Source organism: Lethenteron reissneri, chromosome 6, assembly GCF_015708825.2.
Source record: "Lethenteron reissneri isolate LAM-NWPU_2019-01 chromosome 6, ASM1570882v1, whole genome shotgun sequence".
In the NCBI taxonomy this organism is placed as follows: Eukaryota; Metazoa; Chordata; class Hyperoartia; order Petromyzontiformes; family Petromyzontidae; genus Lethenteron; species Lethenteron reissneri.
The window spans coordinates 5,435,852-5,459,862 of NC_083784.1; the positions used below are offsets into that span (position 1 = coordinate 5,435,852).

A 24,011-nucleotide genomic window follows, 5' to 3' on the forward strand; every position below is an offset into this window, starting at 1 on the left:
CCCACGTGTCTTCATCATGTGTGTCTCCACGTGTCTTCATCACGCGTGTCTCTGTGCGCTTCGTTGTTGTAAATATCCCCGTGGGCAACTGCTCTTCTCCATGGTAACTCGTCGTGATGGTCGCTCATCTCCACGTAAATGCAATGCATGTTAACGCATCCCCAGAAGTAACTTCCATTCATAGTAACCCATATCCAAGGTAACTCATTCCCATTACCGCCAATCTCTATGTTAAAACCGTAACTCATTCCCATGGTAACACCTTCCCATGTTAACTAATCTCCATGATGACCTATCTCCATGGTAACCGATCTCCTTGGATACATATCCCCATGGTAACTTCCCTTCCTGGAAACTCATCAATGGCAACGCATATCCATGGTAATCCATCCACATGGTTACCAATTCCCCTGATTACCCATCCCCCTGGTAACTAATCCCCATGGTAACCCATCCCCATGGTAACCCAACCCCATAGTAATCCATCGCGTGGCAACCAATCCCCGTGGTGACACTCTCCTCCGTGTTCCCCCCCGCCCGTGGCCCCCCAGATCGGCACGTGGGACCCGTCCGCGGGGCTCAACATGACGGACGGGCGCAAGGAGCGCGCCGGCAACGCCAGCGACATCATCTCCAACCGCTCGCTCGCGGTCACCACCATCCTGGTGGGTGCGGCACCGCGACCCTTGCGCCCGTCCCACCAGTGCCCACCACGTGTCACACGGGTGCCCACCACGTGTCAGACGGGTGCCTACCAGGCGTCCCACCGGTGGCCACCGCCCGTCCCACCGGTGCCCACCGCCCGTCCCACCGGTGCCCACCACGCGTCCCAACGGTGGCCACCACGCGTCCCACCGTTCCCCACCGCGCCCGGCGCACCGCTCCCCCCGCTCTCGAGGCGGCCCCGCGGGGGAGCGAGCGGTCCGCGAGGTCAAATCCCGCTTTGGGGGGTTGACTCGGCCCATCATCGACCCTCCCTCCGAGGGTCGATTAAAGCTCGCAAAACGGGCACCACTTTGGGGGAAGTCGATAGTGGCTGTGAAATGGATGGACTTGCCCACAGCCGCCCCCTCCACCCCCCCCCCCCCCCCCCCCACTAATAGGAACGTGGAATTTCCAGACTACTGCTTCTGCAGGGCTGTGGACGGGAGATGAGCACCGATGCCTCGCTGTTTATTTTAAAACGGGAACGATTCTGCATCTTTGTTTTCCTTTTTAAAACGTTTGCCGACACCGCCGCCGGCAGGAGGACCCGTACGTGATGTACAAGAAGTCGGACAAGCCGCTGTACGGCAACGAGCGGTTCGAGGGCTACTGCATCGACCTGCTCCGCGAGCTCGCCAACATCCTGAAATTCACCTACGACGTCCACCTCGTGGGCGACGGCAAGTACGGCGCCCAGAACGAGCACGGCCAGTGGAACGGAATGGTGCGCGAACTCATGGACCACGTGAGTAGCACCGCATGGGGGACACGTGGGGGACCACGTGGGTGACACCGCGCGGGGGACACGTGGGGGACCACGTGGGTGACACCGCGCGGGGGACACGTGGGGGACCACGTGGGTGACACCGCGCGGGGGACACGTGGGGGACCACGTGGGTGACACCGCGCGGGGGACACGTGGGGGACCACGTGGGTGACACCGCGCGGGGGACACGTGGGGCACGGCGCGCGAGCTCGTCATAATGACAGCAATTAGCATAATCAAAAATCAGCTTCACAATACTCAGTCACAACCACAGTCACCACCACAATCACCACCACAACCGCCGAACTGGCGGATGTAGAAACCTCCCGAATGTCGAGCTCTTCCAATAGGGGCCCGCATTAATCAAACACAACATTCAATGTGTGTTCTCTGGTAAATATCAATACATTTCCAATCTGCGGACTCTCAAGGGGGTGGTGGTGGGGGGGGGGCTGGCGGGGGCTTTCGGGTGGGGGGAGGGGGGTAGAGGGGCACCCACCGACTCACATCTCATACCTACACACACACACCGACTCGCATAAAAAAAGACAAAGATCCCCCGTATAGCCTCAACAGACTACTGGGGCAAGTGCTGTTAGCGAGCACGTACGAAGGCCGGCACGGCACACGAGCGTGGTGGGTGGCCAGCACCACGCCCGACCGCCTTTATCTCCCCAGTGGCGATGTTTACACACCGCGCCAGGTACTTATTTGAGGCTGAGGACCCCGGAGAAAGCCCGCCGCGTTGCGTGCGAGGGAGCGAACAACACAGGATGATCACGCTGTGGCACTTTGCTCCACACTGTTGCCGAACAGGGTTCGCCTCCCACCTCGAAGCCCACCCCACGGGGAAGGGAGGGGAGTTGTTTGGGTGGCGGGAGGTTGGTAGTCGTGATCCATCAACCCTCGGCCGCTGCCGCCGCTGCTGCTGCTGCTGGTGCCTCCACGATGCTGGGCCACAGTCGCCGCGTGCAGCGTGGCCGCCACCACCGCTTTATAAATCCGAAATAGATTCGAATAGAAGGGACCTTGGTACGGCAGGGGGGGGCAGGGGGGCTTGGGGGGGGGGCAGGGAGGGGGGCAGAGAGGGGGGCAGGGCCCGGAGAGAGCGGGGGGGGGGCTGGTGCCCCCATTGGCCGTGATCGATAGGGCGCGCGGGGCCCGGGGCGCGATGCCATTGCCGGTAACGAGCAGATCCCAATTAGAGATAGCGGGAGATGATGCCCAGCCTCACACGCACACCCATCGACTCGCATCTCCCACCTACACACACACACATACACACACCGACTCGCACTTTCACCTACACACACACACATACACCCACTGACTCGCATCTCTCACCTACACACACACCACCGACTCGCATCTCCAACCTACACACACACACCGACTCGCATCTCCAACCTACACACACACACACCGACTCGCATCTCCAACCTACACACACACACCGACTCGCATCTCCAACCTACACACACACACCGACTCGCATCTCCAACCTACACACACCCACTGACTCGCATCTCTCACCTACACACACACACACACCGACTCGCATCTCCAACCTACACACACACACCGACTCGCATCTCCAACCTACACACACACACCGACTCGCATCTCCAACCTACACACACACACCGACTCGCATCTCCAACCTACACACACACACAACGATTTGCATCTCCAACCTACACACACACACCGACTCGCATCTCCCACCCACCCACTCGCCCGCGCTCTTTAATTATAATCGCTCTGAACCTTCGCTGGGGAGGGAGTGGGAAGGGGGGGGGAGCGCTCAAAATCGACGTGGACAAACCATCCGACGAGATTCGTCAAATCCTCCACACAACCGTGCACCCCCCCCTAAACCTCTGCCCCCCCTCCCTCTGCCCCGCCCCTGCCCCCCCCTCTCCCACCACAGAAGGCCGACCTTGCCGTGGCCCCGCTGACCATCACCTACGTGCGTGAGAAGGTCATCGACTTCTCGAAGCCCTTCATGACCCTGGGCATCAGCATCCTGTATCGGAAGCCCAACGGCACCAATCCCGGCGTCTTCTCATTCCTCAATCCGCTCTCGCCCGATATCTGGATGTATATTCTGCTCGCCTGCTTAGGTGTCAGCTGTGTGCTGTTTGTCATCGCCAGGTAACGGTGCTGCTCTCCCCGGCTCTCCCCTCTACCCTCTCGAACGCTTCTCTCTCTCTCTCTGACCGATACTCTCACTAACCCTCTCTCGACCGACCAACCCAGGCTCCAGATCTCTCTCTCTCTCTCTGAGGCTCTCCGCTGAACTCCCCCTCTATTACACTGGTCAGCAAAAAAAATAAAAATTCTGGCCTGGACTTTTGCAGCTGTTTTAGACTAATTTCAGGGTGCCGATTCCAAATCTGATCTCAGATTTGCTCTATCACATCTCATTTGTATGCTATCGGCATACCCCATTTTCATTGATTTTATCCGAAATTAACTCTGTCACTTATGATTGCAAGTTGTTGCGAGTCAGTGACTGCTTTAGTGTTAAAATATGGTGCTGTAATTTTAGGATAGTGTGTTTATAATATCATTTTATGTAGATATACACATTTATTTAATATTTTTCTTCGACAGTTTTTATTGAAAATGCAATATTTGATATCTCAAAAACCTGATGTGATGGACAAAAACTGATGCCAGATTTGGAATCAGCACCCCAAAATTACCTTAAACCGTTGGAATACCTTATGCCAGAAAAAGTGTGTTGACCAGTGTAATACCCCCCCCCCCCCCGCCACTGGCCACCCCCCGATCCATATTCGAGTTCAATTCCCAGACACGGCTAACATCAGTGGCGTAGCGAGTGGTATCTGGACAGGATCCTGGGCACCGCACCTCTACGCCAACACACATTAACCAGCGTGGTGAAGTATGGTCATCCTGCCGTGGATTATCCCATTATTATTTTTTATTATATATATACATATTTTATTTTTTTATCGGAAAGTTCGCGAGTTCAAACCCTGGTTGCTGGGTTGATTCGGCCAATCATCCATCCCTCCCTTTCTCCGCGGTCGACAAAATAGCTACCACTTTGTAGCGAAGTCAACAATAGTCGTCCTGTAGAGAGACTCTCCCCCCCCCCTGCACCGTCGCCGCGGCCGCCACCGCCACAGGAATGTGGAATTTCCACCACTTGGGCTCTGCAGGGCTGTGAACCGGAGGACCAGCAGCAAAGTGTCGATGCCCATTTAACGGGAACACCACTCAGAATATAAATACACCCTCACCACCGCTACCCTCTCTCTCTGTCTGTCTACCCCTCCTCCTCTCTCTCTCTCTCCACGTGTACCTCTCGCCGCCCATTTCCTCGCTAGCAGATCCTTAATTAGACCTTGGAAGGGGAAGGAGGGATGGGGAGGGGTGGGGGTAAGGGAGGATGGAGGGAGGGTGTGAGCGCGTATCTCTGAGTGGTCACTTAACGTGCGAGAGAGTGAGAGTGTGTGTAAGTGTGTGTGTGTCTGTGCGTGCGTAAGTGTGTGCGTAAGTGTGTGCGTAAGTGTGTGTGTAAGTGTGTCTGTGGGGAGCGGTAGTGTAGCGGTTAGCGCGCTGCGCTATGAACCCGGAGACACGGGTTCGATTCCCGCTCACGGCCAACACCAGTGACGATTATCTGAACCGGTCCTGGGCCTCCCCTAGGTCGACTCAGCCTCAAATGAGTACCTGGTGCGGTGTGTAAACATTGCCACTAGGGATAAAAAGGCGGTCGGGCGTGGTGCTGGCCACCCACCCCCTCGTGTACCGTTCCGGCCTTCATAGGTGTTCGCTAACAGCACTTGCCCCTACAGTCTGCTAAGGCTATACGGGGGATCTTTGTCTTTGTTGTGTCTGTGCGTGGGGAGCGGCAGCAAAGCGGTTAAGTCAGCGAGACGAGTTCGAGTCCCGCTCACGACCAACATCAGTGACGAACGTCTGAACTGGTCCTGGACCCCCCCCCCCTAGGTCGACCCAGACTTAAATAAATACCTGCCGCTGGAGTGAAAAACATCAGCGCAGGGGGTGGTGCTGGCCACACCATCGTCCTCGTGTGCTGTGCTGGCCTTAAATAGATGCTCGCTAACAGCACTCAATTCCTCCTACCCCCCCCCCCCACACACATTGACTGTGCGTGCGTGAGAGCTGCGTTAGAGGAGAGAGAGTGGGAGGTTGCGTGAGAGATAGAATGAGAGAGCGTGATAGAGGGAGTGAGTGAGAGCTGCGTGAGAAGAGAGTGAGAGAGCGTGAGAGATTTCGTGCGTGAGAGTTGCGTGAGAGAACATGAGAGAGAGAGCGAGGGAGGGAGAGAGTGAGAACTGCGTGAGAAGAGCGTGAGATATTTCGTGCGTGAGAGCATGAGAGAGAGCGCGTGAGAGAGAGATTACGTGAGAGCGTGCGTGAGAGTTGCGTGAGAGAGAGAACGAGAGAGGGAGTGAGTGAGAGCTGCGTGAGAAGAGAGTGAGAGAGAGCGTGAGATATTTCGTGCGTGAGAGAGCATGAGAGAGAGAGCATGAGAGAGAGAGCATGAGAGAGAGAGAGTGAGTGAGGGATTGCGTGAGAGAGTCGAGGAGTCGCGTCGAGTGACCACATTTCATCTCCGAGCCAAACTCATGCCCCCCCCCCCTGCCAATCCACCCCCCGCCCCTCTCACGCATTGCCCCCCCCCCCCCATCGCCGTCACTGTGATTAATGACCCAGGCGCGGAGTTAATGTCGGATATAAGAAGCGAGTAACCTTTGGTGTATAGCGCGCCACACGAGGGGGCGAGAGTGAGACTGCGGGTGAGGGGTGTGATGGGGGTGTGTGTGGGTGAGGGGTGTGATGAGGGTGTGTGTGGGTGAGAGTGTGATAGGGTGTGGGTGAGATGGGGTGTGTGTGGGTGAGGGTGTGATGGGGGGGTGTGTGGGTGAGGGTGTGATGGGGGTGTGTGTGGGTGAGGGGTGTGATGGGGGTGTGTGTGGGTGAGAGTGTGATAGGGTGTGAGTGAGATGGGTGTGTGTGGGTGAGGGTGTGATGGGGGGTGTGTGGGTGAGGGTGTGATGGGGGTGTGTGTGGGTGAGGGTGTAATGGGGTGTGTGGTGGGGTGTGTGTGGGTGTAGGTGTGATGGGGGTGTGTGTGGGTGAGGGTGTAATGGGGTGTATGTGGGTGAGGGTGTAATGGGGTGTGTGTGTGAGGGGGTGGTGGGGTGTGTGTGGGTAAGGGTGTGGGGCTGGCCACCCACCCCTCGTGTACCGTACCGGCCTTCATAGGTGCTCGCTAACAGCACTTGCCCCAACAGTCTGTTCCAGGCTATACGGGGGGGGGGGTGGCTGTGTGTGGTGTGTGACAGTGAGTATACGTGCGCGTGTGTGTACGTGTGCCCGCTCGTGCACGTGGGGGGAGGGGGTGGCCAGGGGGGTGAGGGGAGGGGCTCTCGCCCATAGCGCACAGCTGTTATCGGAGCCGCGGCAGAACATGCAACCTGGTCTCGGGCATTACCCTTCCCCCCTCTTCCCTCTCACCCCCACCTCCCTCTCTTCAGCTCAGGTGAGTGAAACTCGCACCAAGGTACACCTGGAGGGGAGAGGTGGGCGAGGTCGGGGGGCGGGGGGTGGGGGGCGGGGGGGCGAGGTGGAACACACTCGATCTCAAACTCCGTAGTTCACCACTTACAGCGGACATCACTCCCACAGTCCGGGCGGTCGGGGGGGGGGGGGGCTCCAATTCGCTCGACTCACAACGGGGGCGCCGTGAGGGGCGAGGCAGGAGCCGCTTTACGTCCGCAGGACCCCCCCCCCCCGTCCCTCCCCCTAACACGCGCTATGGCCGCGTGCTGTGGAGAGATAGTAGGACCCGCCTCCCCGTCCTCGTCGCGTTATCGGCGCCGCGACCCACAGAGCGCAGCACGTTTAGCCTCGCGTGACAGAGAGAGAGAGAGACAAAGGCGGACGGGGAGCGGAGATCCGTGGGGGCTGGGGGGGGGGTGATCCGCCTAGGGGCTCCTTAGCTGTCAATTTTCACGTTTCCGCGATAACGGCGGCGCGCGTAGCGGGAGACGCGCCAGCAAATTGTAGCTGTTACACGCTGCACGCGCCTGATGGTTGATATGGGCGCGCGTGACGCGGAGGAGCGCCGATTCTAATTTAGATCGCGAAACTCCGCGCGGGGTTTTGCCACGTGACGCAGAGAGCAACGATTCACGGCGAGGTGGAAAGATCTCGCCAATCATCGGGTTCGTGAAGCGTGTAACCACCACCACCACGCCTCTTTGTTTGCGTGTTTCGACGGAGTCGCGTGCGGTGAGGGTGAAGTGAAGTGCGGGGGCGATCCCGACGCCTCCAAGACGCACGGCCAAGCGGAGGGGGTCCACCCGAACCTCCCTCTCGCATGGGGGGCCCTTCCTCCAGCAGTGGCGTGAGCGGAGCATTTCCAGGGGTTGTGCCTTTAGCTCGATCTGAAGGCGCCACGGGGCCTCCAGCAGCGAGCGAGACCGCCGCTCGTGACGCGGCCTCAATGTGCACCTAGCCTGGCACAAGCGCCGCCGCTTTGTGCGAGACTGAGAGTTGTGCGCGGCGCACCGTACGCACCGCGAATCCGTTCGACCCGAGTTCGATTCTCGCTCACGGCCAACGCCTGTGAAGATTATCACAACCGGACCTGTGCCTCCACTAGGTCGACTAAGACTCAAATCGGTAGCTTTGTGCGCCGTGCGTAAACATCGCCACTGGGGAGACAAAGGAGGCCGGGCGTGGTGCTGGCCACCCACCCCCCTCTCGTGTGCCGTGCGGGGCTTTATAGGTGCCATTCGCTAAAAGCACGAACCCCAACAGTCTGCTGAGGCTACACGGGGGGATCTTTGTCTGTGCGTGTTGAGAGAGCGACTCTGCGAGAACGCCTTGCAGGTGGCGGAGCCGGAACCCCCCGCGCGCCGGACGACTCACCTGAGCTCACCTGAGCTCACCTGAGCTCACCTATGCTCCACCTGTGCTCCACCTGAGCTCACCTGTGCTCCACCACCCCCCCCCCTCCCCACTCGGGTGGGGCGTGTGGGTGGTCCCGCACCGCAGGTTCAGCCCGTACGAGTGGTACAACCCGCACCCGTGCAACCCGGACTCGGACGTGGTGGAGAATAACTTCACGCTGCTAAACAGTTTCTGGTTTGGCGTCGGAGCTCTCATGCAGCAAGGTACACGGCGAGGGGGCACACGCGCGCGCGCACGTCACCGAAGCCCCCCCCCCCCCAACTCCTTCCCCACCCCTAGCCCTCTATCCCCCCCGCCCTCCCCTCCCACCCCACAATGTCCCCCCCTAACCACCCTACCCCCGAACGCAATCCTCTTGCTCCCGAGTTCCTTCCGACCATCCCCTCGACATCCCAGGCTCTCCTACCCGGGCCTCTACCCCCCATCCCGCTCCACACCCCCCCACTCCTTGCCCCTTTCGTGCTTGTGCCTACCCCTAACACCCGACCCCCCCCCCCCCCACTCCTGCCCCCCAAGCTCCCCCGCGACCTTTGTGTCACGCGCAGCAGCAAACCGAACCCTCCCCAATCCTGACCGCAGCGACGCAATCCCCCTCGATGGGATGGGGGAGGGGGTGAGAGAGAGGGGGGGGGGTGACATCATCGCTGAGTTGAGTGACGGGCGGCATGGGATAGGGCCGGTTACCGAGACCCACAGTGGAGTGGTCTCCACGCGTCCGACCATTCAAAGGGAAAAAGGAGACCTGGGACCGGGTGGTGGTGGGGGCAGAGCTACGGGTTTCCCTGTGGGTCTCCGGCGTGGGTTTAGGCGTCTCTCTGTGACTCTACGGGTCACTGTGTGAGTCTCAGAGCAGATGCCGGGATGAGACGGTCAGGGCAGATCCAAGAGGTCGCTGCTTCTGCAGTAGCAGCAGCAGCAGCTGTGGGTTCTTGCGAGGGGGTGGTGGCATCAGCGGCTTTGGCCACGCTGATGATGATGTTCAGGAGGAGGACATCCAGATATTTGTAGGAGTCACTCAAGCTCGCCATGCCTGGAGGAGGAGGGGGCACGCGAGGGTGTTTAATGGTGACCCTACGACCTGCGGGGTATGGGGACTGACGGACCCAACCCCCTCCCCGTGATGTTATTCCCTCGCCCCCGCCTCTCCCCCTGCCACTGCAATCGAGCGGAGCTGGATCCGTTGATGGTAGCGGCAGGTGTGCACGCGTGTGCGCGCGTGTGTGTGCGCGTGTGTGTGTGTGCGTGTGTGTGTGTGCGCGTGTGTGTGCACGTGTGTGCGCGTGTGTACGTATGTGTGTGTGTAGCGGTTAGCGCGCTGCGCTATGAACCCGGCGACACGAGTTCGATTCTCGCTCACGGCCAACGCCAGTGACGATTATCTGATCCGGTCCTGGGCCTCCCCTAGGTCGACTCAGCCTCAAATGAGTACCTGGTGCGGTGTGTAAACATCGCCACTAGGGAGACAAAGGCGGTCGGGCGTGATGCTGGCCACCCATCCCCTCGTGTACCGTTCCGGCCTTCATAGGTGCTCGCTAACAGCACTTGCCCCTACAGTCTATTAAGGCTATACGGGGGATCTTTGTCTTTGTCTTTGTGTGTGGGCGTGTGTGCATGCGGTAGTGGGGAGCGGTGGTGTAGTGGTTAGCGCACTGCGCTACGAACCCGGCGACCCGAGTTCGAGTCCCGCTCACGGCGATTATCTGAAGCGGTCCTGGGCCTCCTCTTGGTCGTCAAATGAGTACCTGGTGCGGTGTGTAAACATCGCCACTGGGGAGACAAAGGCGGCCGGGCGTGGTGCTGGCCACCCACCCCCTCGTGTACCGTGCTGACCTTCATTGGTGCTCGCTAACAGCACTTGCCCCAGCGGTCTATTAAGGCTAACGCGTGTGTGGGTGTGGACGTGAATGGGTGTTTGTGTGTGCATGCATTCATGTATCTGTGGAAATGTGTCTGTGAGTGTATCTGTGTATGCGTGTATCTGTGTGTACGTGTGTGAATGTCTCTGTGAGTGTGTCTGTATCTATCTGTGTGTTTGTGTGTATCTGAAGAGTGTGTTTGTGTGTGTATGTGAGTGTGTTTGTGTGTGTGTCTGTGAGTGTGTTTGTATGTATCTGTGAGTGTGTCTGTATCTATCTATCTATCTGTGTGTGTATCTGTGAGTGTGTCTGTATGTATCTGTGTGTATCTGTGAGTGTTTGTTTGTGTATCTGTGAGTTTGTTTGTGTGTATATGTGGGTGTATTTGTGAGTGTGTCTGTATGTATCTGTTTGTATATCTGTGAGTGTATCTGTGTGTGTATCTGTGAGTGTCTGTGTGTATCTGTTAGTGTGTATCTGTGTGTATCTGTATGCGTGTATGTATCTGTGTGTGTATCTGTGAGTATGTCTGCATGTACCTGTGTGTATGTATCTGTGAATGTGTCTATGTATCTGTGTATGTATATTTGAGTGTCTGTATGTGTCTGTGTGTATGTGTGTGTATCTGTGAGTATATCTGTGTGTATGTGTGTCTATCTGTATGTTTGTATATGTGTGTATGTATCTACGTGTGTATCTGTGAATGTGTTTGTATGTATCTGTGAGTGTGTCTGTGTGTATGTGTGTGTGTATCTGTATGTTTGTATCTGTGAGTATGTGTGTATGTATCTGTGTGTGTACCTGTGTGTGTATCTGTGAGTATGTGTGTATATATCTGTGAGTATGTGTGTATATACCTGTGTGTATATCTGTGAGTGTATCTGTGTGCGCGTGTGTGATCCCCCAGCGCACGCACACACGCGTGCACCCACGCCCCACTGCTCATTGAGGCAGAAGGAGGCGCTGGGTGGTAATTGGTCGCTAATTGGCTTCGCCGGGTTAATCGTGGATGAGTGCGCCCAGTCGTGCATCAGAGACCCCTACTACCCCCCCCCCTCACGCACCCCGCTTGACCCTCCACAGACTCGCAGTGTCCCCATCCTTAAGGCGCCAGTAGTACAAGGGGCGGGAGGAGGTGGGAGGGGGGCAAGGCAGATGAGGAGGTCACGTGTCCCGTCGGCAGAGAAGCCCTGTTCTGTACGGAATCGGTTCCTCGAGTGCGAATCGATTTCCAAAATCGATGCCCGTGGCGGGACCCTCTCCCCTCCCCATGTCTCACTGCCCTGCGTCTCCCCTCCCTGCGTCTCCCCTCGCCGTGTGTCCCGTCCCTGCGTCTCCCACTTCTGCGTCTCCCCTCCCCGTGTGTCCACCTCCCATCTCCCCTCCCCGCGTCTCCCATCACCTACGTCTCTCCCACCCCCCTCTGTCTCCTCTCCATATCCACCGGGTCCCTCGCCTTCTCCGCGTCGCTAGGGCAACGGCGGTAGTGTTGGTTACCACGGCGACGAGTCAGTCCGCTTGCTCGCGGTGCCCAATGGGAGTGTTCGGTTTGCTGCGCGCGCGCGCGCGTGCGTGCGCGTGCGCGCGCGTGCACACAACACAGGTGCGCGCGCCCCCCCGGGGCAGGTGCCGCGTGTGCGCGCGCGTGGGGCTCGCGCCGGGCCCGCGGACCCGGTCCACGGCGTTACCTTGGATACATGGCGGCCTCCAGCCGTAGCCTAGCAACCGCGCGGGCCCACCCCTCCTCCCCCGCACCGCTTTGACAAGGGAGAGGGGGGTACCCCCCCCCCCCCCGCAAATTCCCTAACCACCTTCCCCACCTGAAAAGGACCTCGCTCCCAGCTCCCCCTAACTCCCCTTGTTCACTCCACTCCCTCTCCATCCCCCCCCTCTCCCTCTAGCGGGGGTGGCGGGCGGGTCCGCACGCAGGGGTGTAGGAAGAGGGGGGCTCTTTTGGAAGGAGGGGGGCCCCGCCCCCAGAGGAGGGGGTCGAGTCGTTGGGACCCTGTCAGGGGCTCGGGTTGATGTTTTGCGGGAGGTCTGGGGACACGTGGGGCGCGCGTCTCACACGGAGTTGCGGAGTCGCATCGCAGAGACAAAGATCCCCCGTGTAGCCTTTAACAGACTGAGGCAAGTGCCGTTAGCGAGCACCTACGAAGGCCGGAGCGAGATGCACGCAGACACACATACACGCACACGGACAGACACACACACACGCACACAGACACGCGCACACAGACACGCGCAAACAGACGCACACGCACATGAGCAGTGGCTAACACCCCCCACACGCACACAGACATAATAGAAAGATCTCCCGTATAGCCTTAACAGACTGTTGGGGCAAGAGCTCATAGCGCGCACCAATGATGGCCAGCACGGCACACGAGGGGGTGGGTGGCCAACACCACGCCCGGCCGCCTTTGTCTCCGCAGCAGCGTTTAAACATCACACCAGGTGCTCATTTTGTGCTGAGTCGACCTAGAGGAGGCCCAGAACCGGTTCAAATAATCGTCACCGGTGTTGGCCGTGAGCGGTGAATCGAACTCGGGTCGCCGGGTTCATAGCGCAGCGCGCTAACCGCTACACCACCGCTCCCCACTACATGATCACACACGCGCACGCGCGCGCACGTGCACACGCATTCCTTGGAGGAGGCCATTATGAACCGAGACGAGTTCCGAGTTGGATGTTTGTCGAATCGGGTGAGAAACCCGGTGGGGGGAGGGGGGGGTCAGGAGAGGTCCTCGCTCGCCAGAGTGACCCGGGTCACCAAAACGACAAAAGCGACTTGGCGATAACAAAGTGCAGCCGTGGAAGTAAACTCGAATTCAGAGAACGCGAAAAACACAATCGCGTTAGCGAGTCTCCGTGTCAGGCGCGCACCGCACCCCCCCCCCCCGGGGGGTCTAGAATCGAACCGCGCCGCTTGGTCTCCTGTGGGGGTCCCCCCCCCCCCCCCACTCTGTCCACAGACCCTCCCCCCCCACCCCTGTTCACCGAGTGTGTGGCTCTACTGACTGCAGGGAGGAGGAGGAGACCGTGCCCCTGGGCTCAGCGCGCGTGTCTCTGTGTGTCTGTGTGTGTCTGTGTCTCTGTGTGTGTCTGTGTGTGTGTCTCTGTGTGTCTGTGTCTCTGTGTGTGTCTGTGTCTCTGTGTGTGTCTGTGTCTCTGTGTGTGTCTCTGTCTCTGTGTGTCTCTGTGCGTGTCTCTGTGTATGTCTGTGTCTCTGTGTGTGTGTCTCTGTGTGTGTCTGTGTGTCTCTGTGTGTGTCTGTGTGTGTCTGTGTGTGTCTCTGTGTGTGTCTGTGTCTCTGTGTGTGTCCGTGTCTCTGTGTTCTGTGTCTCTGCGTGTGTCTCTGTGTCTCTGTGTGTGTCTGTGTCTCTGTGTGTGTTCTGTGTCTCTGTGTGTGTCTCTGTATGTGTCTCTGTGTGTGTCTGTGTCTCTGTGTGTGTCTCTGTGTGTGTCTGTGTCTCTGTGTGTGTCTGTGTCTCTGTGTGTGTCTGTGTCTCTGTGTGTCTGTGTCTCTGTGTGTGTCTGTGTCTCTGTGTGTGTCTGTGTCTCTGTGTGTGTCTCTGTCTCTGTGTGTCTCTGTGTCTCTGTGTGTCTGTGTCTCTGTGTGTGTCTCTGTGTGTGTCTGTGTCTTTGTGTGTGTCTCTGTGTCTGTCTGTGTCTCGGTGTGTGTCTGTCTCTCTGTGTGTGTCTGTGTCTCTGTGTGTGTCTGTGTCTCTGTGTGTGTCTGTGTCTCTGTGTGTGTCTGTGTCTCTGTGTGTGTCTCTGTGTGTGTCTGTGTCTCTGTGTGTGTCTGTGTCTCTGTGTGTGTCTCTGTGTGTGTCTGTCTCTCTGTGTGTGTCTGTGTCTCTGTGTACCCATGTCTGTGTCTCTGTGTGTGTCTGTATCTCTGTGTGTGTCTGTATCTCTGTGTGTGCCTGTGTCTCTGTGTGTGTCTGTGTCTCTGTGTGTGTCTGTGTCTCTGTGTGTGTCTCTCTGTATGTCTGTGTCTCTGTGTATATCTTTGTGTTTGTCTGTGTCTCTGTGTGTGTCTGGGGAGCGGTAATGTAGCGGTTATCGCGCTGCGCTACGAACCTGGCGACCCAGGTTCGATTTCCGCTCACGGCCAACACCAGTGACGATTTTCTGAATCGGTCGTGGGCCTCCGCTAGGTCGACTCAGCCTCAATGAGAACCACTCGGGAGACAAAGGCGACCTAGCGTGGTGCTGACTACCCGCTTCTTAGTGTGCCGTGCCGGCCTTCATAGTTGCTCGCTAAATGCACTTGCCCCAAAAAGTATATTAAGGCTACACGGGGGGATCTTTGTCTGTGCATGTATATTTACGTTGTTTGTGTTTGTTTTTATTTTGCGCGTTCAAATTGGAGTTCGCCGTTTCGGCCTGTGATTTGGATTCAATTGCGATTGAGATTGGATTGGCAAAGAGAGACGCGGAGGCAGAGCGGGGAGAGATAAGTGGAGGCGATTTACCCCCCCTCCCCCCCCCCCGTGTTGTACACAGCCCCCACCCCTATCCCCCGTTTTCTCACCGCCCCCCCCCCCGCACCCCCGCGGCAACTCGGAGTGGTGGTAGTCGCGATGCGGGTGAAGATGAGAATCGGACATCGATGATGGATGATGATGATGATGGCGGTAGTGGTTTATAATAATGCAAATGTATATTGCGCACTCCATCCTAGGATGCATGAACAGCGGGAAACAAAAACAGAACCAGGGTCAACCGAACTTAACTCAAGGGGGACAGACCAATTTGGAGAGATGAGTTTTCAAAGCAGACTTGTGTCTGTCTACGGGCTCCGATTGCCCTGATTCCAAGTGGCTAGGAGTTCCGGAACCTCGGTGCCACGCGAACAAAATCCCGGTTGTGTGACAGTGATGTTGATAGTTGCAAGATGACGACGATGAGAGTCGATTTGATGATCGTTGTGCTGATGGTTTGACGACGACGATGATGACGATGACTGTGGCGTGACGCGTTAGATAACGACGATGATTGTGTTGACAATAGGTGGCGAATGAAGAAGAATAAGAAGATGATGATGATGACGACGATTGTTATTAAAACTCCGCTCTTTGCAAATCCAATCGCCCTTGCTGCCCCGGGGTCGTCTCAACCCGGCGGGCGGGGGGGGGGGCTGGTGGATCCCGGTGGGGGGCTGGAGGGGGGGGCAGGGAGGCGGAACCGGTCTCATGTCCGCACGATTTTCGAGTCAATGCAGGAACAGGCTGTGCCTGGCGCGGCTGTCATTACGTCCCTCCAGAATAACAGCGGCAGCAACAATAATAATAATACCCCACACAGGTGAAAGGGGCGATGGAGGGGGGGGGGCTCTCCCCCCCATCGGTTACATCACCAGCTGTCCCGACCCCCCTCCCCGACCCCGCGTGCTCCCCTCTCTCCCCAAAGCCCCCCACCCCCACCCGCCACCCCACCCCACCCGCCACCGATGGCACACCCGCCCCGCTAACGCGTCTCTTCTTCCGACCGCCTTGACCCCAACCGTGGCCACGTGGTCTGCACGCGTCGACCACCGCTCATCCTCCACCACGTGGGACGTTGGTGAACCTCCTCGGCCGACACCCCCCAACCCCCCAACCCCAACCCCCCCCCCCCCTCGACCGATTGGGCCCTCGCACGCAAGGCTCTGAGCTGATGCCAAAGGCCTTGTCGACACGCATCGTTGGAGGCATCTGGTGGTTCTTCACCCTCATCATCATCTCGTCCTACACGGCCAACCTGGCCGCCTTCCTCACGGTCGAGCGCATGGAGTCGCCCATCGACTCGGCGGACGACCTCGCCAAGCAGACCAAGATCGAGTACGGGGCCGTGCGTGACGGCTCCACCATGACCTTCTTCAAGGTCAGCGCGGGTGGTGGCGGTGGTGGAGGAGGAGGGAGGAGGAGGGGGTGGAGGAGGATGGGGTAGGAGGAGGGGAGGAGGAGGGGAAAGGAGGGAGGAGGGGGATGAGGAGGAGGAGGGAGGAGGAGGGGAGGAGGAGGGGGAAGGAGGGAGGAAGGGGGAAGGAGGGAGGAGGGGGGAGGAGGAAGAGGGGGAGGAGGAGGAGGGAGAAGGGAGGAGGAGAGAGGAGGAGTAGGGAGGAGGAGGGAGGAGGGGGGAGGATGAGGGAGGAGGTAGTCGTGCTGGTGGTGGTGGCGCTCATAGAGGAGGTGGTAGTTGAGGTGAAGGTAGTGGAGGTGGTGGTGGTGGAGGCGACCCGAGTTCAATTCCAGCTCCCGGCCAGCAACACCGATGGCGATTATCTGACCCGATGGTGATCCTCCCCTAAGTCGACTCAGCCTTAAATGAGTACCTTGTGCGGTGTGTAAACATCAGCACTGGGGAGACAAAGGCGGCCAGGAGTGGTGCTGGCCACCCACCCCCTCGTGTGCCGTGCCGGCCTTAATAGGTGCTCGCTAACAGCACTTGCTACAACAGTCTGTTAAGGCTCGCACAGGGGATCTTTGATAGTGAAGGTAAAAGTGGAAGTAGACGTGACGGTTGGAGTGGTGGTGGTTTAAGTGGTGGTGGTGGTGGTTGAGGTGGTGGTGGTTAAGGTGGTGGTGGTTGAGATAGTGGTGGTTGAGGTGGTGGTGTTACTACTGCTGATGATGCTTGTGGACTTACTGGTGTCTGTATTAATATTGCTGATGGTGATGATGATGGTGCTGATGATGATGGTGATGATGATGGTGATGATGATTTGGCTGCAGGTGCACATCCCGCCGGTGTTGTCGCTGCCACTGCTGCTCCTGTTGCTGATGATTTTATTGCCGCCGATGATGAGTGCTGCTGATTGTGTTACTGTCTTTCTGATGATGTCATGTGATGATGATGATGATGCTGCTGCTGCATGAGACGCCACGCGCTCCCTCTCCCGCGTTGAGCAGCGAGAGAAGGAAGAGGAGGTGGAGGGAGAGGATGAGCTGGGTGGGTTTGACGTGGAGGAGGAGGTGGAGGTGGATGATGATAAGGAGGGAGAGGAGGAGGTGGGTGATGAGTCGGAGGTGGAGGATGAGGTGGGCGGGGTTCACGTGGAGGTGGAGGTGGTGGGTGTTGAGTTGGAGGAAGAGGATGAGGTGGGTGGGGTTGAGGAGGAGGGATGGAGGGAGGGAGGGAGAGGAGGAGGTGGGTGGAGGGAAGGGGGTGGCGGTCAGCGAGCGATCATTCAGAGCGCGCCGTGACGATCGATGCCGTTCGCTCCGCGTGAACTCCGAGCGGGCGGGGGGGGTGGGGGGTGGGGGGGCGGGGGGAGGGTGGGGGTGGGGTGGGAGCTGCCCGCCTCGCGCACGGAGCTCGTGATCCCTGCAGAGCGAGCACGTGACCCGACCTTCATCAATCGCGCTGAGATTTAATTGCGGCTGTCACGTGGCGGGAGGGAGGGGAGGGTTGCGGGAGACGGGGGGGAGGAAGGGGGGCAGGGAGGGAGGGAGGGGGAAGGGGGATCAACTGGGACGCGTTCCCATCCGTTAGCAACCCCGCCCGTAGGACATCACTGGCGAGCGGCCACAGATGACCGCTCTGGAGATTCCGGAGGTCTCCCACGCTCCAGGTGAGGTCACCCAGCACGCTTCAGCCTGCTTAGCTTCCGGCTGCCTACGGCTGCACGTGACGCATCTGTGATCCAGCACTGCGTAGGCGGCGGCGGCGGCGGCAGCTGCAGCAGGAGCAGCGAGGGTTGGTGGATGAGCACGCAGATGCTGTTGTGAAACTCCCTTTCCCGTGGGCTTCGAGGAGCAGCCTGTACCCTGGCTCGCCAGGAGTTGGCGGTACAGCAACGTGCTGGCTGATCTCCATCTCTCCTTTCTCGACGGGGGATAGAGGGTTTCCCCCTCGCGCAAGGCGTGGCTTTTTTTTATTTCTCTCCGGGCGCTCCAATTTCCTCCCCGCAACTCATCGCTTATCGGCTGTACGTATCCTCGAAGTAGAAACTTGAGACGAGTCACGTGACTCGGGGCGGGGTCCTCCTGGAACGACCCGAGTGGGGAACCGAACCGAGTCGCAGCGAGGCGCGAGTGTGACCACGACGCCACCATGTGGCCCTCCTTTCTCCTAACCTCTGCCCCCTCTCCCACCTCTTGGCCCCACGCGCGTGCCACCACAGAAGTCCAAGATCACCACGTACGAGAAGATGTGGATCTTCATGGACAGCCGCGCGCAGACGTCGCTGGTGAAGAGCAACGACGAGGGCATCAACCGCGTGCTCACCACGGACTACGCCTTCCTCATGGAGTCCACCAACATCGAGTTCGTGACGCAGCGCAACTGCAACCTCACGCAGATCGGCGGCCTCGTGGACAGCAAGGGATACGGAGTGGGGACCCCCATCGGTACGCGCGGTGGGCACGGGTGGAGGGGGGGGGGGGCACGGGTGGAGGGGGGGGGCACGGGGGGCACGGGTGGAGGGGGGGGCACGGGTGGAGGGGGGGGGCACGGGGGCACGGGTGGAGGGGGGGGGGCACGGGGGGCACGGGTGGAGGGGGGGGGCACGGGGGGCACGGGTGGAGGGGGGGGGCACGGGGGGCACGGGTGGAGGGGGGGGGCACGGGGGGAGGGGGGGGCACGGGGGGCACGGGTGAAGGGGGGGGGCACGGGGGGCACGGGTGGAGGGGGGGCACGGGGGGCACGATGGGCACATTGGCAATGCCGTTGCTGTGCGGGTTCACAGGCGCATGGGGTTACGGCAGAGGTCGCAAACGGGTTTTGATTCCTTACCCGTACCTGTACCCGGCCGCACCAGGGTCGCAAACGGGTACCCGTACCCGTACCCGGCCGGGTACGGGTACCCGTTCCCTACCCGTACCCTACCCTAAATGAGTGACAAACGGTTACTCACCAGTGACTCACGGCCTACCCGTACCTGTACCCGGCCGCACCAGGGTCGCAAACGGGTACCCGTACCCGGCCGGGTACGGGTAGCCGGGTATCGGGTAGGGTACGGGTATCGGGTACCCGGTTGCGACCTCTGGGTTACGGCGGCTCTGGATCTGCACGGACAATTTCAGGAGCGTTGTTCTGTTCGAATGCGCGGTGAGATATCGATGCTCGTGTTCCGTTTACAGCCCTGTACAGCCAGCGGTTGAATTTCCACATTCGTATGGCGGAGGCGAGTCCATCCATATGTTGTTCACCATGGAAAGAGAGGGAACATGGGTTGAGATCAACACCTCAACCGGGAGTAGAACTTGCACTTTCCCATTGCGAGCTGGTTTCGCAACTTTAATGGCTGTAGGGGCACGGGGCAAGGATGTAGGGGCACGGGGCAAGGCTGTAGTGACACGGGGCAAGGCTGTAGAGACACGGGGCAAGGCTGTAGTGACACGGGGCAAGGCTGTAGGGACACGGGGCAAGGCTGTAGGGACTCGGGGCAAGGATGTAGGGGCACGGGGCAAGGCTGTAGTGACACGGGGCAAGGCTGTAGAGACACGGGGCAAGGCTGTAGTGACACGGGGCAAGGCTGTAGTGACACTGGGCAAGGCTGTGGGGACACGGGGCAAGGCTGTAGTGACACGGGGCAAGGCTGTAGTGACACGGGGCAAGGCTGTAGTGACACGGGGCAAGGCTGTAGAGACACGGGGCAAGGCTGTAGTGACACGGGGCAAGGCTGTAGTGACACTGGGCAAGGCTGTAGTGACACGGGGCAAGGCTGTAGGGACACGGGGCATGGCTGTAGTGACACGAGGCAAGGCTGTAGAGACACGGGGCAAGGCTGTAGTGACACGGGGCAAGGCTGTAGTGACACGGGGCAAGGCTGTAGTGACACGGGGCAAAGCTGTAGTGACACGGGGCAAGGCTGTAGTGACACGGGGCAAGGCTGTAGTGACACGGGGCAAGGCTGTAGTGACACGGGGCAAGGTTGTAGGGACACGGGGCATGGCTGTAGTGACACGGGGCAAGGCTGTAGTGACACGGGGCAAGGCTGTAGTGACACGGGGCATGGCTGTAAAGACACGGGGCATGGCTGTAGTGACACGGGGCAAGGCTGTAGTGACACGGGGCATGGCTGTAGTGACACGGGGCAAGGCTGTAGTGACACGGGGCAAGGTTGTAGTGACACGGGGTAAGGCTGTAGAGACACGGGGCAAGGCTGTAGTGACACGGGCAAGGCTGTGGGGACACGGGGCAAGGCTGTAGTGACACGGGGCAAGGCTGTAGTGACACGGGGCAAGGCTGTAGTGACACGGGGCAAGGCTGTAGAGACACGGGGCAAGGCTGTAGAGACACGGGGCAAGGCTGTAGTGACACGGGGCATGGCTGTAGTGACACGGGGCAAGGCTGTAGTGACACGGGGCAAGGCTGTAGTGACACGGGGCAAGGCTGTAGGGACACGGGGCAAGGCTGTAGAGACACGGGGCAAGGCTGTAGTGACACGGGGCAAGGCTGTAGTGACACGGGGCAAGGCTGTAGTGACACGGGGCAAGGCTGTAGTGACACGGGGCAAGGCTGTAGTGACACGGGGCAAGGCTGTAGAGACACGGGGCAAGGCTGTAGAGACACGGGGCAAGGCTGTAGTCACACGGGGCAAGGCTGTAGTGACACGGGGCAAGGCTGTAGTGACACGGGCAAGGCTGTGGGGACACGGGGCAAGGCTGTAGTGACACGGGGCAAGGCTGTAGTGACACGGGGCAAGGCTGTAGAGACACGGGGCAAGGCTGTAGAGACACGGGGCAAGGCTGTAGTGACACGGGGCATGGCTGTAGAGACACGGGGCAAGGCTGTAGAGACACGGGGCATGGCTGTAGTGACACGGGGCAAGGCTGTAGAGACACGGGGCAAGGCTGTAGTGACACGGGGCAAGGCTGTAGAGACACGGGGCAAGGCTGTAGAGACACGGGGCAAGGCTGTAGGGACACGGGGCAAGGCTGTAGAGACACGGGGCAAGGCTGTAGTGACACGGGGCAAGGCTGTAGGGACACGGGGCAAGGCTGTAGTGACACGGGGCAAGGCTGTAGTGACACGGGGCAGGGCTGTAGTGACACGGGGCAAGGCTGTAGTGACACGGGGCAAGGCTGTAGTGACACGGGGCAGGGCTGTAGTGACACGGGGCAAGGCTGTAGTGACACGGGGCAAGGCTGTAGTGACACGGGGCAGGGCTGTAGTGACACGGGGCAAGGCTGTAGGGACACGGGGCAAGGCTGTAGTGACACGGGGCAAGGCTGTAGTGACACGGGGCAAGGCTGTAGTGACACGGGGCAAGGCTGTAGAGACACGGGGCAAGGCTGTAGGGACACGGGGCAAGGCTGTAGTCACACGGGGCAAGGCTGTAGTGACACGGGGCAAGGCTGTAGTGACACGGGCAAGGCTGTGGGGACACGGGGCAAGGCTGTAGTGACACGGGGCAAGGCTGTAGTGACACGGGGCAAGGCTGTAGAGACACGGGGCAAGGCTGTAGAGACACGGGGCAAGGCTGTAGTGACACGGGGCATGGCTGTAGAGACACGGGGCAAGGCTGTAGAGACACGGGGCATGGCTGTAGTGACACGGGGCAAGGCTGTAGAGACACGGGGCAAGGCTGTAGTGACACGGGGCAAGGCTGTAGAGACACGGGGCAAGGCTGTAGAGACACGGGGCAAGGCTGTAGGGACACGGGGCAAGGCTGTAGAGACACGGGGCAAGGCTGTAGTGACACGGGGCAAGGCTGTAGGGACACGGGGCAAGGCTGTAGTGACACGGGGCAAGGCTGTAGTGACACGGGGCAGGGCTGTAGTGACACGGGGCAAGGCTGTAGTGACACGGGGCAAGGCTGTAGTGACACGGGGCAGGGCTGTAGTGACACGGGGCAAGGCGTGTGTGTGACACGGGGCAAGGCTGTAGTGACACGGGGCAGGGCTGTAGTGACACGGGGCAAGGCTGTAGGGACACGGGGCAAGGCTGTAGTGACACGGGGCAAGGCTGTAGTGACACGGGGCAAGGCTGTAGAGACACGGGGCAAGGCTGTAGTGACACGGGGCAAGGCTGTAGAGACACGGGGCATGGCTGTAGTGACACGGGGCAAGGCTGTAGGGGCACGGGGCAAGGCTGTAGGGACACGGGGCAAGGCTGTAGAGACACGGGGCAAGGCTGTAGTGACACGGGGCAAGGCTGTAGAGACACGGGGCAAGGCTGTAGTGACACGGGCAGCTGTAGTGACCGGGCAGGCTGTAGTGACACGGGGCAAGGCTGTAGTGACACGGGGCAATGCTGTAGTGACACGGGGCAAGGCTGTAGTGACACGGGGCAAGGCTGTAGTGACACGGGGCAAGGCTGTAGGGACACGGGGCAAGGCTGTAGTGACACGGGGCAAGGCTGTAGTGACACGGGCAAGGCTGTAGTGACACGGGGCAAGGCTGTAGTGACACGGGGCATGGCTGTAGGGACACGGGGCAAGGCTGTAGTGACACGGGGCAAGGCTGTAGTGACACGGGGCAAGGCTGTAGTGACACGGGGCAAGGCTGTAGTGACACGGGGCAAGGCTGTAGAGACACGGGGCAATGCTGTAGGGACACGGGGCAAGGCTGTAGTGACACGGGGCAAGGCTGTAGTGACACGGGGCATGGCTGTAGTGACACGGGCAAGGCTGTAGGGACACGGGGCAAGGCTGTGGTGACACGGGGCAAGGCTGTGGTGACACGGGGCAAGGCTGTAGGGGCACGGGGCAAGGCTGTAGTGACACGGGGCAAGGATGTAGTGACACGGGGCAAGGCTGTAGTCACACGGGGCAAGGCTGTAGGGACACGGGACAAGGCTGTAGTGACACGGGGCAAGGCTGTAGTGACACGGGGCAAGGCTGTAGTGACACGGGGCATGGCTGTCGCTCTCTGCCGCGCCGTGTGCAACCCCAAAGGAGCTCAGCTTCCGTTAATGGCGAGAAAATGAATTGGAGATTATCTACAGCTGACTGGGGGGCGGGGGTGGCGGGGGGCGAGGGGCGGGTGGACGGGGGGGGCTCCCCCTACTCATTCACGGTGACGTCACTACGGCTAATTAAATGCGTGCGCGCGGCACTCATTCACCCCCCCCCCCCCTGGCCACAATTCCTCAATTCCCCCGTGGCCCCCTCCCCTCCCCCGCACTCCCCACCCTCCCCACCCACCTGCAGATCTGAACCCCCCTGCAGACGAAGAAGAGGGAATCGCGGGACGATTTAGAATTCAATTTAAACGTGTGAAATGTAAACACGTGGTGCGGGGGGTGGGGGGGTGCGGGGGGGTGCGGGGGGTGCGGGGGGGTGCGGGGGGTGCGGGGGGTGCGGGGGGTGCGGGGGGTGCGGGGGGTGCGGGGGGTGGGGGGGGTGCGCCCGGCCCCGCCCCTCCCCCACAGCCCCACCCTTCCCCTCTTTCCACCATTCAGCCCCTCCACGTGTGCCTTGCATCGCGCTCATGGGTTTCAGCGCAGGGTGCTGGATAACCTCGTGCGTGGTGCAGGGTGTCCCGGTGCAGGGCGTCTTGATGAAGCATGTGCTGGTAGCGGGTGTCCTAGTGCTGGGTGTCCTGGTGCTGCGTGTGTTGGTGTGTTGGGTGTGTGGGTGCTGGGGGTGTTGGTGCTGGGTGTGTGTGGGTGCTGTGGGTGTTGGTGTGTTGGGTGTGTGGGTGCTGGGTGTGTTGGTGCTGGGTGTGTGTGGGTGTGTGGGTGCTGGGGGTGTTGGTGCTGGGTGTGTTGGTGCTGAGTGTGTGGGTGTGTTGGTGCTGGGTGTGTTGGTGCTGGGTGTGTGGGTG

The 24,011-nt window shown here is 59.8% G+C and overlaps 1 protein-coding gene across 1 annotated transcript in view; it reads left to right on the plus strand.

Annotated features, from left to right (window-relative positions):
* LOC133355111 (glutamate receptor ionotropic, kainate 2-like) overlaps window positions 1-23,745 on the plus strand; it is a 61,584-nt gene extending 37,839 nt beyond the window's left edge. Inside the window, exons 10-16 of the mRNA XM_061572414.1 lie at window positions 552-665; window positions 1,247-1,450; window positions 3,402-3,625; window positions 8,537-8,655; window positions 15,962-16,179; window positions 18,422-18,660; window positions 23,736-23,745. Coding sequence (XP_061428398.1) covers window positions 552-665; window positions 1,247-1,450; window positions 3,402-3,625; window positions 8,537-8,655; window positions 15,962-16,179; window positions 18,422-18,660; window positions 23,736-23,745 — 1,128 coding nt within the window. The remainder of the gene's footprint in view (window positions 1-551; window positions 666-1,246; window positions 1,451-3,401; window positions 3,626-8,536; window positions 8,656-15,961; window positions 16,180-18,421; window positions 18,661-23,735) is intronic.
* Window positions 23,746-24,011: the final 266 nt, after the last annotated feature.